Below are 13,728 nucleotides of genomic sequence, written 5' to 3'. Positions count from 1 at the left end.
AAAGGCTTACTTTATAAAGTAGCTTTATGAGGCAGCACATAAAGATACACTAAGGGAGGAAAATTGTGACCTCTCCATATATTATTGGAAGACAACTATTCCTGATCATTGCCTTAGCTGGAGTTGATAGGGACTCCAGAATTACCAACAAATGTAATTTTTAGAAGTGTCAGAAATGAAAAATTGTACACAGGGAAGGAACATACCTATTTTAATATATTTTATATAACTATATTAATTACATCAGTTTAAGCCATGCATGGAATATAAATGTCTATGCAACTCAGTAAAATTAAATGTTTTGCTGTAGAACATATTCATAGAGATATTTGAAATTTTATCTCCTCAATGTACTTATAAAGCTGTCAGGTTCATGTTTGTTTTCTTAGTATTCTTAAAATGTATTTCCTCCATAATATATAATGCTGCCATGTGTTGTATAGTTCAAAAAACTGAACACTCATAATTCACTGCCAGGAAGTCAGATAAAGGCTATATAGATAGTCCTTGAATTGCAACCCTAATTGAGCCAAAAATTTTGTTGCTAAGCAAGACAGTTGTTAAGTGTGTTTTGTTCCATTTTATGACCTTTCTTGTCACAGTTGTTAAGTAAATCAATGCAGTTGTTTAGTTAGTAACATAATTAAGTGAATCTGGCTTCCTCATTGACTTTGCCTGTCAGAGGATTGCAAATAGTGATCAAATGCCCTCAGGACATCGCAATTGTCAGTTAGCAAGCAATTGAATTTTGATCACGTGACCGTGGAGATACTGCAACCATCAAAAATGTGAAAAAAGGGTCATAAATTACTTTCTTCAGTGCTGTTGTAACTTTGAATGGTTACTAAATGAATGGCTGTAACTAGAGGACTACCTGTACGCCTATTAGTGTTGATCACTTTAATTAGCTTTTAATTTTTACTGCTACTTCTTTTGTATATATTTATATCACACCATTTAATCCTGTAGTATCAATATTTTAAGGTTTACAGACTAATATTAGTTTCAAAGTTCACATAAATTTTAGTAAAATGGGTAGTCTTTGACTTACAATATGGTTCATTTAGTGACTGTTCAAAATTACAATGGCACTGAAAAAAGTGACTTACTATCATTTTTCACACTTATGACCATATTAGGATCATCATGATTGTGTGATCAAAATTCAGATGCTTGGCAAATGGTTCAGGATGACTCAATGGACTGAGATTAGCTTATCACTGCACTTTAGCCAGGTTTGATTTGCATGGCCTGGTAAATCTAGCATTATCTGTGACAGTATATCTCCAGCCAATCAGGGGCATCATGAATGAGGAGTGAATTGTTAGTTATTTCAATTGTTAGTGTTACAAGTAGTCCTTGACTTACAATAGTTCATTTAGTGACTGTTTGAAGTCACAACAGCACTGAAAAAAGTGATTTATGAGCATTTTACACACTTGACCTTTGCAGCATCCCCATGGTCATGTGATTTATATTAATATGCTTGACAAGTGAGTCATATGACCACTGCTCTGTCCCAAGATCATGTGATCACCTTTTGCAACCTTTGACAAGCAAAATCAATGGGGAAGCCAGATTGACTTAACAACCGTGTCACCACTTATCAACTGCAGTGCTTCATTTAACAACTGTGGCAAAAAAGATCATAAAATGGGGCAAAATGTCTCACTTAACAACAGGAATTTTGGGCTCAATAGTGGTCATAAGTTGAGGAATACCTCTACAGGAATTTTATAGTTTTGTGCTACTAATTCTAATATTCTCTAGCTTTTTATATATTGATGTTTTGTAGCACACATGTTTTATACTCTACTATAGTGATTCTTAAGTAATGTGCCATTGCATACAGATCTACCATGGGCTTGTTACTATTGTGCCACAAGATTTTTGTCACATTACTTTTTAAAATATTTTATTGTATTATATAATGCCTTGGTAAGACCATACTTAGAATACTGCATCCAGTTTTGGTTGCCATGATGTAAAAAAAGATGCTGAGACTCTAGAAAGAGTGCAGAGAAGAGCAACAAAGATGATTAGGGGACTGGAGGCTAAAGCATAAAGAATGGTTGCAGGAACTGGGTATGTCTAGTTTGATGAAAAGAAGGACAAGGGGAGACGTGATAGCAGTGTTCCAATATCTCAGGGGTTGCCACAAAGAAGAGAGGGTCAATGTATTATCCAAAGCACTAGAGGTAAACAAACAATAGATGGAAACTAATCAAAAAGAAGCAACCTAGAACTAAGGAGAAGCAATTTAGCAACTAAGAAATTTCCTGATAGAATAATTAATCAGTGGAAAACTGCTCTAACACTGGAAGTTTTTTAAAAAGAGATTGGACAACCATTTGTCTGAAATGGTATAGGCTTTCCTTCTAGTCCAGCAAGAGGCTGGACTAGAAGACTCCTAAGTCCTTTCCAACTCTGTTATTCTATTCTATTCTGTTCTGTTCTGTTCTGTTCTGTTCTGTTCTGTTCTGTTCTATTCTATTCTATTCTATTCTATTCTATTCTATTCTATTCTATTCTATGTATATTCTACATAAATTAATACAATGCAGATATTTTAAAAATTCTATAATTTCCCCTCAAACTTTCCTTGTATTGCATGTTCTATATAAAATTAATAATTTTCTGACGTGCCACAGAACTAAGGCTATATTTAATATTTGTGCCATAGATTCAAAACAGTGCAGTACTATATTACAGTTTTATAGTCTCAATAGAAATTTTACTTATAAAACACACACATTTTACTAAAATACTAATTTTATAGCTTTGTGTTAATCATTCTAATTTTGCTATTTTGCATAGTTGGGAAGCTAGATTGTTCATAGAGGCGGTCATTGATTAGTGATTATCTCATTTAGTCATCATTCACTGTGAAGATAGCAATGAGAATACACATTTATATCTAAAGTCGCACTTATGATCTTTGCTTGTCTGTAAAGCAAAGGAAAGTTGAAATAAGATCATAAGCATAGTTTCTCTTGGTAACTGCTTTGCTTAATGATCAAGTTGTTGGTTCCAGTTGTGATTGCTAAATGAGAATGACAGTAATGCTAATATTAATTTTTGTTAGTTACTGACTGTTATAAAGGTAAATTTTCATTTGATTAAAACGCACTCACTTTTTTATCACAGATCTCCTTAATTCTTAGAATGCACCTCCAAAAGCCAAGGGTGGCTTGGCCAATAAAAATGTTAACCTTCGTCTTTACTTTACGTATTCAGTGGCTTAAGTTTTGCCTCTGTTTTTCTCCCATCTCTGCAGGCTAATGATTCTTGCAAGTGCAATGGTTGGAAGAACCCAAATCCTCCCACGGCTCCCCGCATGGATTTGCAACAAACAGTCACCAATCTTAGTGAACCATGCCGTAGTTGTGGACACACACTAGGTACCTACAGAGTCACTTACCATCCTCCACCACAATCTTCTCTCACTGAGACTGAAATATTGACAGGAGGAGAGATTTCAAAATTGTATCTACTACCATTAGTACAGATGTGCAGCATACTGACTAGGGAAATCTAGGATTTGAAATCCAGGCATCTGAAAGTTTATAGCAGGTTGAAAAGCATTGCATTAAAGCACTACTAGCCAGATGAAAGATTATCTGCTAGAACCATAACACAGAGCCAATAGCAGGCAAAAGAGTAGGAAACTTTTTTCCAGATTGTAAAATCTTAATTTGATACTGGCTATTCCCATATATTTCATTCAGGGTTGGGCCTGATGGGGACTTCCAAAGACATCTTTGAATGTGTTTGAATATTAGTAGCTTGGGTTGGTACTTAAACTGTTGGTTTGAGTTCTTGAGCTTGGCAATTTGGTTGCAAACGTTTTGTCATCATCTGAGGAGACATCATTAGTGTGTTTTGAATTGTTCTCGTCTGTCAGAGCACAGATCTTTAAATACTTTCGAAAGAACTGCACCAACCACGATCCCGAAGATAGCATTTAAAATTAACAGACACCCCACTACGCAGCAATAAAATTTTAACCCATTGGTTCACAAGCAATCGGACCACATCTCAGTAACAACAGCCAGCCACTCAAACTATCAAACAAGCTGAAACCAGACCATGACTCAGAAGCACCCAGATAACAATTCTAATTCTAATCTGCATCACACCGATGGTTCTTAACTACAGCCCAGCAACAATAGCCAGCCAATCAAATAGCCCAAAATCAGATCATGACTCAGAAATATCCAAACAAACAACATTCAGAGAGCAGAGGTGGTGCAGTGTTTAGAGTGCAGCACTGCAGGCTACTCAGTGGATTGCTAGCTGCAGTTCGGAGTTCAAATCTCACTGGCTCAATGTTGACTCAGTCTTCCATCCTTCCTAGGTGGGTAAATGAGGATCCAGATTTATGGGGGCAATATGCTAACTAAACCACTTAGAGATTGCTGTAAAAGCACTATGAAGCGGTATATAATTCTAAGTGCTATTGCTATTGCTATTCAGACTAATTTGCATCTCATAAAAAGATATTTAAAAGCCTGTGTTCTAACAGACAAGCACAATTCAAAATGCACTGACAATGTCTCCTCGAATGGTGATGAAACCTTTGCAACCAAATTGCCAAGCTCAGCGCTCAAACCAACAGCCTAATGTCTTTGAATGGATTGCTTTTTTCAACAAGCAATATTCTCTTGTCAGCTCTTGACATTGGTGACAGCAGTTCTAGTTGGTTGTTGTTGTTTGGCCATTTATCTTCTTATGCTTTAGCTTACTATTCTTCAGCTACATAAATTTTAAACTTGAACTGATTGGATTGTGTTATAGAATTTGTTTTTCTTCCTTTGTTGTGACTTTCTAATTATAGTTTTTTTTAAATGTGTTTGCCCTTCTATGCTGCTTATTTCTTGAAAAATACTACTTTAGGAGCACTGGGAAATCAATTGGTGGTCACTGAGCGCTAAACACACAGATAAAAAAATGAGAAATGTCAGCTTTTGGGGCAATGGAATTCTGGATATGCCTGATTTTGTTTATATACCTATTTTAGAGAAAAAGCAATTAGATCACTCATTATTTTCTTGTAAAGCTTTCTGGACTTGTGTATGACATAATAATAATAATAATTTTATTTCTATACCGCCCTTCTCCCGAAGGACTCAGAGCGGTGTACAGCCTATTAAAAGCACAAGACAAACATCAATTAAAATTATTTAAAATTATTAAATAATTTGGCTCAATTTAAAACCCCAGAAATTTAAAACATCCAATTTAAAATTATTATGTTGATAGCCCGGCCTGGCGGAACAACAGGGTCTTGAGTGCACAGCAAAATACCTGGAGGTTGGAGATCTTACGCACTTCAGGGGGCAGTTCATTCCACAGGGGTGGGGCTCCCACAGAGAAGGCCCTCCCCTTGGGTGTCGCCAGCCGACATAATTTGGCACCCTGAGGAGTCCCTCTCTGTGGGAGCGAACTGGCCGGTGGGAGGCTATTGGTGGCAGAAGTTGGTCTCGAAGGTACCCGGTTCCTATGCCATGGAGCGCTTTAAAGGTGGTGACCAACACCTTGAATCGCACCTGGAAGACTACTGGGAGCCAGTGCAGCTCACGCAGGAGGGGTGTCACGAGGGGCACAATGAGTTGCGCCCATAACCACCCGCACGGCTGCATTCTGGACCACTTGGAGCCTCCGAGTGCTCTTCAAGGGGAGCTCCATGTAGAGAGCATTACAATTGTCCAGCCGGGAGGTGACAAGGGCGTGAGTGACGGTGCGCAAGGTGTCCTGGTCCAGAAAGGGCTGCAACTGGCGAATCAGGCGAACCTGATAAAAGGCCCCCCTGGCCACAGCCATCATATGCTCTTCTAAAGATAGCCGTGCGTCCAGGAGGACACCCAGATTGCGAGCCCTATCTGGGGGGGGCAAAGATTCACCCCCAATAGTCAGCGATGGCACCTGCTGACTATATCGGGACCCTGGAAGCCCCAGCCACTCGGTCTTGGAAGGGTTAAGTCTGAGCCTGACTATCAGATGGTCCATCTGACCATCAAGACCATCAGATGGTCTTGTCATGTTAATTTTTTATATTATTTTTATTTGGCTTTTTAAGAATAATTTAAATACTTCAGTACAATCTTCATCAAAAAAATTGTGTATGTGTATATCTGTGTGTGTCTGTATGTACGGTATGTATGTATGTATGTATGTATGTATGTATGTATATACCGTGTTTCCCCGAAAATAAGACTCTGTCTTATATTCTTTTGAACCCTGAAATAAGCACTTGGCCTTATTGCCATGTGCTCAAAAGCCCGATTGGGCTTATTATCAGGGGATGTCTTATTTTGGGAAAAACAGGGTATGCATGCATGCATGCATACATACATACATACATACTCTTCTTTCAATAATCTTCCAAGTTGGATAAAAAGGGTGGTGATTAGTCCAAGCCAGAATCATAAGCCAAGAACTGATCTTGACTTAAAATTCTGATCAGTTAGGAGAACAAGACTCCTGACTAGAGTAGGAAGTTGGGAAGCTATAAAACACCAGTATTTTTATTTTCAAAAATACCTTTGTGCTTCACATAAAATTCCAGTAAGCATTCTTGAAAATAAAAATGGTGGATAGGTGCAGTTTATTGCTTTAGATAAAATTGTATGCACCTTCCCAAGAAGGGGGAAAAAAACACAAGCTGTAATATCAGAAGCAATATCAGGCCTGATTTATGCAGCCATTCCATTTTATGATTGACCATGATCACCATGGCAATCATCTGTTTCCTTTGTCAATTTTCTACCACTTCTATCACTTTCATTAGACAAAGAGAAAAATTAATAGATAGAGAATCTCATTCGTATTCCAACAGGGTTCCTAGTGTAAAGAGATGAAGCTCAAAGCATGATCTGATGTTCTTGCCTACCTTTAGCTGACCATGTTTCTCATCTGGAGAATGTCTCTGAGGAAGAGATCAACCGTCTTCTGGGGATGGTGGTAGATGTGGAGAACCTCTTCATGTCTGTGCATAAAGAGGAAGACACAGACACCAAACAAGTTTATTTCTACTTGTTCAAGGTGAGATAGGATTCTAAAGTGCTTCTTTGGGATAGAAGCCTATCTGAGGTCAACTTATCCTAAATCAGCTATTTTTCATTGTTGGGTCTTTATTATGCAGATCAGTATTAAGAAATGCCTTGCTAATGTGATCTGCTCATCTAGCGTGCTGGAGATACTTTGAATATGGGCCAGATGATTATTTTTTTAAATAGTAGCTTCTATGCCTACCTTTGGCCTAACTTGATTGAGGGCAACTCATTTTGGGTTATTTTTTGGTCCTCTAGTTTTCTTGTGCTACATCACCCAGAATCTGCTGATTGTACAAATCTGCCACTATTTAATATTATAAATAATTACTGAAATAGATAAAATGTCATTGAATTTAGCTTCTTAAATGAGTATGACTGTCTTGCATTTGTTTGGTAATGTTGGTTTCCTAGGGGAAAAAAGGGGCTGCCTAGGATAACTGGCCCTGAAAAATGTTTGGCTTGCATTGGATTCTTTTTTTTTTATATATATCTTGAGTTATCTAATTTAGCATTCATTTTACTGAATAATTTAACAAAGGCATGTGTGTGCATGTGCAGACTGCGCGCGCACACACACACACACATATATGGATATATATCTTTTCGTAGATTTTCACGGGTAGAGGTATGCAAGTTTTAGTGTATTCGGGTCTTTTCCCGTGTAAGATTGAGAGAATCTTGGCAACGTTTTGACGAGGTCTCACTTGTCATCTTCAGGCTGGTGTCTTCGGCTTCGGGCTTTCCTTGCACAAGCACAAAGCCGAAGACACCAGCCTGAAGATGACGAGTGAGACCTTGTCAAAACGTCGCCAAGATACTCTCAATCTTACACGGAAAAGACCCGAATACACCAAAACTTGCATGGATGGATGGATGGATGGATGGATGGATGGATGGATGGATGGATGGATAGATAGATAGATAGATAGATAGATAGATAGATAGATAGATAGATAGATCCATCCAATATTATTTTTATAGAACATGTCAACAGTTGACCTGAAATATTTGAGGAAAAAAAGAGAGCACACTCACTGTGTGTTTTTTAGGTGATGTTATCTAGAAAATTTTACCATTTAATAGCAATAACATCCACCTTATATTATGTAAGCTAAAAAAAGTATTAAAATCTATTGCTACTTAAATACATTTTTGAAACTCAATGAACTGAAGAACTATACATACAGCAAGAAGGTATGTAATTTTTTTTCTATAGAAAAATAAGGCACTGGTTATTTTTTTTTTCTGGAATTTTTGTCCTCCCCATGCAAATATATTAGAATGAGGTTTGTATTTGCTTAAATTTTTATTCATTTTCCCCTGGGCTCTTCCCCTTGACTTTTTAAATTTTTACTGCCTTTTTGCTTGTTTCTTTGATGCAGGCAATGGTTGGCTTTAAACTTTAAACTACTAACATGATATTTGGAGTTTGGTAGGCATATCACTTCTTTCTAAATCACTGCCTTAGACATTTCAAATGAATCAGATTATAAAACAGCCTGTGGAAATATGTGATACTGAGATTGGATTTGCTTTTCTTTCTCTGAAGCTTCTAAGAAAATGCATTCTACAGATGAGCCGTCCAGTCGTCGAGGGCTCTCTTGGGAGTCCCCCCTTTGAGAAGCCAAACATTGAGCAGGTAAGATGCTGTATTTTTGCAGATGTAAGATGTTCGCCTGATGTTAAAGTCAAGTCTAATTCCCATTGCCTTGGGGGTAGGGGGCAACAGGCATCATTAAGAAAGCATCTAGCTTTGCAGTCTCAGTTGACATGAGCGAAAAACCCAGACACTTAAAAAAAAAATAGTAAAAGTAGAAAATAAATGCAAATTGATGAGCTATAATAATTTTGTCCTACTGCTAAAAATACCTGCTATTTCTGATTTTTACTTCCAGGGTGTCTTAAACTTTGTACAATATAAGTTCAGCCATCTACCTCCTAAGGAGCGACAGACCATGTTTGAGCTTTCTAAAATGTTTCTTCTTTGTCTAAACTATTGGAAGCTAGAAACGCCATCCCAATTCCGCCAACGCTCCCAAAATGATGATGTGGCAACATACAAAGTCAACTACACGCGGTGAGCCTAGGGAACAAGGAAGAGAGGAGAGCAAAGGGAGAATAAAGCTATACTTCTTGGCACCATTTGCTTTTTAGATCTAGTTTTTGTTCAACATGTATATAATGGTGATTTTGGGAGGGCTTTTATCAAATGCAGAACACAGTACTTTTTTCCCTGGGAAGGAAAAAAACCTTCAAACTCCAGAAACTATTTTCTTCGTGTAATATAGAGACGAGGAACATTAGCCGGTCTGTCTTGATTTTAGGGTTAGTTTTAAAATTTTAATATTGATTTTAAATTGACAAGTTTTAAATTACGGGCCAAATTTATAAATTATTTTAACTTTATTTTTAACTGTAATGTTATGTATAGATGTTTTTATTTTGGCTGTTCACCGCCCTGAGTCCGAAAGGAGAAGGGCGGTATAGAAATTTGAATAATAAATAAATAAATAATAAATAAATTGGAACATCCTGATTTTGTTCAAGCACATGAGTTTATTGGGACTCAGGAAAACTTAGAAAGTTACTACAGGTAGTCCTTGACTTTTGAGAGTCCCCCATTGACTTTGCTTGCTAGAAAGTCGCAAAAGGTAGTCCCTTGACCTTGGGATATCGCAACCATCATAAATATGAGTCAGTTGCCAAGCATCTAGTTACAGCCATTTGTTTACTGACCATTCAAAGTTACAACAGCACTGAAAAAAGTGACTTCTGACCATTTTCCACACCATTACAGCATCCTCATGGTCATGTGATCAAAATTCAGATGCCTGGCAACTGACTCATATTTATGACTGTTGCAATGTCCCATGGTCATGTGACCACTTTTTACGATTTTCGCAAGCAAAGTCAGTGGGGGAAGCCAGATTCACTTAACAACTGTGTTACAAACTTAACAACTGCAGTGATTCACTTAAGTGTGGCAAGAAAGATCATAAAATGGGGCAAAATTCACTTAACAATTGTCTCATTTAGCAGCAGAAATGTTGGGCTCAAGTGTGATTGTAAGTTGAGGACTACCTTTTTAAATCTACTCCCACCAGTCCCCAGTGGATATGATCAATTATGGACTCATATTGTACTCTTCTGACTCTCTGCCCTCAGATCTCTTACCTCAAAGTAGTCTTTGCTTTCAATCAAGTGCAGATTGGCTAAAGTCTTTCTGGAATCCCAAACACGATCCTTGGTGCCTTAGATTCCTGCTTGCTTTTCCCTCTTACTACTCACACCTCATGCTTTTACAGGTGGTTGTGTTACTGCCATGTTCCCCAGAGCTGTGACAGTCTTCCACGTTACGAGACCACCCAGGTCTTTGGGCGCAATCTCCTCAAGTCTACTTTCACAGTAACTCGCAGGCAGCTGCTCGAAAAATTCCGAGTGGAGAAAGATAAGCTGGTGCCAGAGAAACGGACCCTCATTCTCACCCACTTCCCCAAGTAAGGCAAAGACTCCGAAAAAGATAAGAGACCGTGTAGGAAGGGAATATAAAAAAGGCTTTTTTAGATGGATGAAGCCTAGCTCTTTTTGAGATGCTCAATTAGTGCAGAACTGTGTTATTTTAGGTTGGAAGGGAAGGCACGTGCGGCAGCTGCAGGGTTAATAATCTTTATGGATCCACTTTATTTTATTTTATTAGCTCTATTAGGTAGCTTTCATTCAATTAGATTAGCTTTGAAGGGCTTCCATAAAGCAAAAAATTGGTTTTGCGTATGTGTGGGTTCTTTCTGTATATGTAACAGGTGAGAAACCACTGACCCTACGGTTCCTGCTGAATTAAAGCTCCCAGCATTTCTCATCATTGGTCATTTTAATTATGGCTACTGGGAATTGTGATTCAACGTTGTCTGAAATACTTCAAATATCATGTTCCTGTCATATAAGAGCCCAAGGTTTCAATGTGCATTTTAGCCTCTTATTTATTTATTTTTTTTGCAAGCCAGCTATATAAAGTAGAGTATGCTTACCTGCACTTTTTAGTGGAGAGAAGGAAGAGGCATCGCAGCTTATAAAACCTACCCACTGTTTCTGAAGTAAGATTTGAGATAGGCACCATTGAGTTGGGTTCAGTTCTGTTTACTGTATGAATAAGTACTGACCTGTTTTTAATAATAAAGTGGGATTTGAATGCCAATAAGTTGACATTAATTTAATTGGATTTCTGTGCTGATTTCTTTCCAATTCATATCCAGATTTTTGTCAATGCTGGAGGAAGAAATCTATGGGGAAAGCTCCCCAATCTGGGAAGCTGACTTCACTATGCCTGCAACTGAAGGGGCTCCACTTGTACCCCGGCCAGGTATGTAATATTCCTTTTAACTAAAGTGGTGCTTGTTGGTATAGCTGTAAAAGGTATCAAACTGAAAACTGCCGTATAGTAAATTGAAATGCTCGTTTGTCTGCCTTAATAAAGCCTGCTCTGATTGACAGGCATTGTCTGAGATGACAGCCAGAGATACTCCTCAGCTCCAGTGATCTGGAGGTTTGAATGAGGGGTCTTTTGCATGCAAAACAGCCTCTACCCCAAAGTGTTTGATTGTTGAGCTACAATGTTTTATGTCCCTTCTCCTCCGATGAAGTATAACGTACAAAAACAGTTGTCATATTTATCGCAATGGTTCAACTCCTGCAGGTTTCTTCCTTACTAAAGCAAATTTGGACAGTTGTATGAATGAGATTTCAAGAATCCTTCGGTTTCATCAATCTTCGTTTGCATAGAAAGCAGGCATTTAAAAAAAAAAAAACCGCTGCAAATCAGATAGTTTAGAAGTGCAAGAAAACACATCTCACCATCCAAGAAACTGCTTTTAGCCATCTTAAATTCAAGACTGCAGAAACCCTGCCATTCCTAAATAAGATCAATCAATTGAGATACAAGAATAGACGCGTTCCCCAATAAAAATTCATTTTTAAACTTAACACCTCTCTTCAAAGTTTTCTTCCTTTGGTAGTAGATTGTGATTTTATCCCTGGAAATAAATTAGAATTGTAGGGTGGATCACCAAATTGAAGAAGGAGGACAATATATGGTTTTTTAGGGAGATTTTGATGAAATCTCCAATCAAAAATTAAATTGAACCTGAAGGTAGAGCTTTGTCACCAATTTTGGGAACCTGGAATGGTGAAGAGGTTTCATAATGGCTTTATTGACCTTGCACAAGTATGGACTTTGGCCACTGACCATAATTAGTTTTAAAGTAGTTATCAGTGTTTTATATGTTGTATGTTTAACTTGTTTTCATTAGATTTAACTTGTTTTATTAGATTGTTGTTTAGCTGTTTTTATTATATTGTTGTTCTCACTGTTGAAAGCTACCCAGTCACTTAGGTGAGATGGGTGGCCATACAAATAAAATAAGCTTGATCTCAGGACCTTCATCAATTCATAATAAGATTGTTGCAAGCACTGCATTGGATAAATTCATGTGTGCTATCCTGAGTTCCTTGCAGAAGGGATGGGATAAAAATGAAATAAGGTTTTCTGTGCAGAAGCTTGAGGAACTAAACAATCTCAACTGTGTCCAGAAGTCATAAAGCCTTCCTGTTTTAATGCATACACTATTGCTGTCCCTTTGTCCCTTTGTGTAGCCATCAGCACTGTTCCTGCAGCTAGCACTCCTTTGTTCAACAAATCTCTGAGCTGCAGCTCATCTTTGACATCTATTAATCTGGATGGGAGCTCACTGGATTCTGTGCCAGGTAAAATCCTTATGAGCAGCAAGGGAATGTAAAGCAAAAATCAAAATATCTGAAAGAAAAGCTTAGTATAAAAGTCTCCATCATTTGAATGAATTTTATTAAAATTCTCTTTTCCTAAAGTGTTCTGTTAAACTTGGAATATTTTTTAATTCTTTTGTTTTTGTTTTAAAAGAGCAAATCATTAAAGACCAACTTAAAAATATGGAACCAAACCAGGGGTGAAATCCAGCATGTTCTGGAGAACCAGTAGCGGAAATTTTGAGTAGTTTGGAGAATTGGCAAATGCCACCTCTGGCTGGCCCCAGAGTGAGGTGGGAATGGGGATCTTGCAGAATCCTTCCCCTGGAGTGAGGTGGGAATGGAGATTTTGCAGTATCCTTCCGTTGCCACGCCTACCAAGCCACACCACACCCACCAAGCCACGCCCACAGAACCAGTAGTAAAGAAATTTGGATTTCAACACTGAACCAAACCTAGGCTAGTGTCTAGTATGATTTCTATAAACTCTGGCTTCACTTCCCATATACATTATATTTAGTTTTGATATTTTTGTGTACTATAGTTTTTTTTTTCCTCCCTCCCACACAGGTGAGAAAAGGAAGCTTCCAGAAAGTTTGACCCTTGAGGATGCAAAGAGAATTCGTGTGTTAGGTGATATTCCAATGGAGCTTGTTAACGAAGTGATGCTGACCATTACTGATCCGGCAGCCATGCTAGGGCCTGAGGTATTATTAGTTAATTGTCCCTGTTTTTATTTGCATCATAAAACACTGCAAAATCAGTTTTCAATAGCTGCCCTGCATATTGTATTATGCAAATTACGGAATGTATTGCCAGATCTGTATTTTTTTCCAGTCCCTATGCCAGGATCTTATTTAAAAAAAAATTTTTTTTTTGCTTTTTTATCAAAAATATA

At 37.8% G+C, this 13,728-nt stretch overlaps 1 protein-coding gene across 1 annotated transcript in view; it reads left to right on the top strand.

The window, feature by feature from the left end:
* The window catches only part of KAT2A (lysine acetyltransferase 2A), a 34,744-nt gene that overhangs the window by 1,702 nt on the left and 19,314 nt on the right, over positions 1 to 13,728 (top strand). The window contains exons 2-9 of the mRNA XM_034416547.2: positions 3,278 to 3,401; positions 6,899 to 7,044; positions 8,605 to 8,694; positions 8,951 to 9,132; positions 10,361 to 10,552; positions 11,306 to 11,412; positions 12,702 to 12,812; positions 13,401 to 13,537. Of these exons, the coding sequence (XP_034272438.2) occupies positions 3,278 to 3,401; positions 6,899 to 7,044; positions 8,605 to 8,694; positions 8,951 to 9,132; positions 10,361 to 10,552; positions 11,306 to 11,412; positions 12,702 to 12,812; positions 13,401 to 13,537 (1,089 nt within the window). The remainder of the gene's footprint in view (positions 1 to 3,277; positions 3,402 to 6,898; positions 7,045 to 8,604; positions 8,695 to 8,950; positions 9,133 to 10,360; positions 10,553 to 11,305; positions 11,413 to 12,701; positions 12,813 to 13,400; positions 13,538 to 13,728) is intronic.

The sequence above is a fragment of the Pantherophis guttatus genome, chromosome 4 (genome assembly GCF_059756535.1).
Source record: "Pantherophis guttatus breed Tessera chromosome 4, ASM5975653v1, whole genome shotgun sequence".
NCBI lineage: Eukaryota > Metazoa > Chordata > Lepidosauria > Squamata > Colubridae > Pantherophis > Pantherophis guttatus.
Note: the sequence above shows the minus strand (reverse complement) of the source record. Positions and strands in the feature narration are given on the sequence as shown.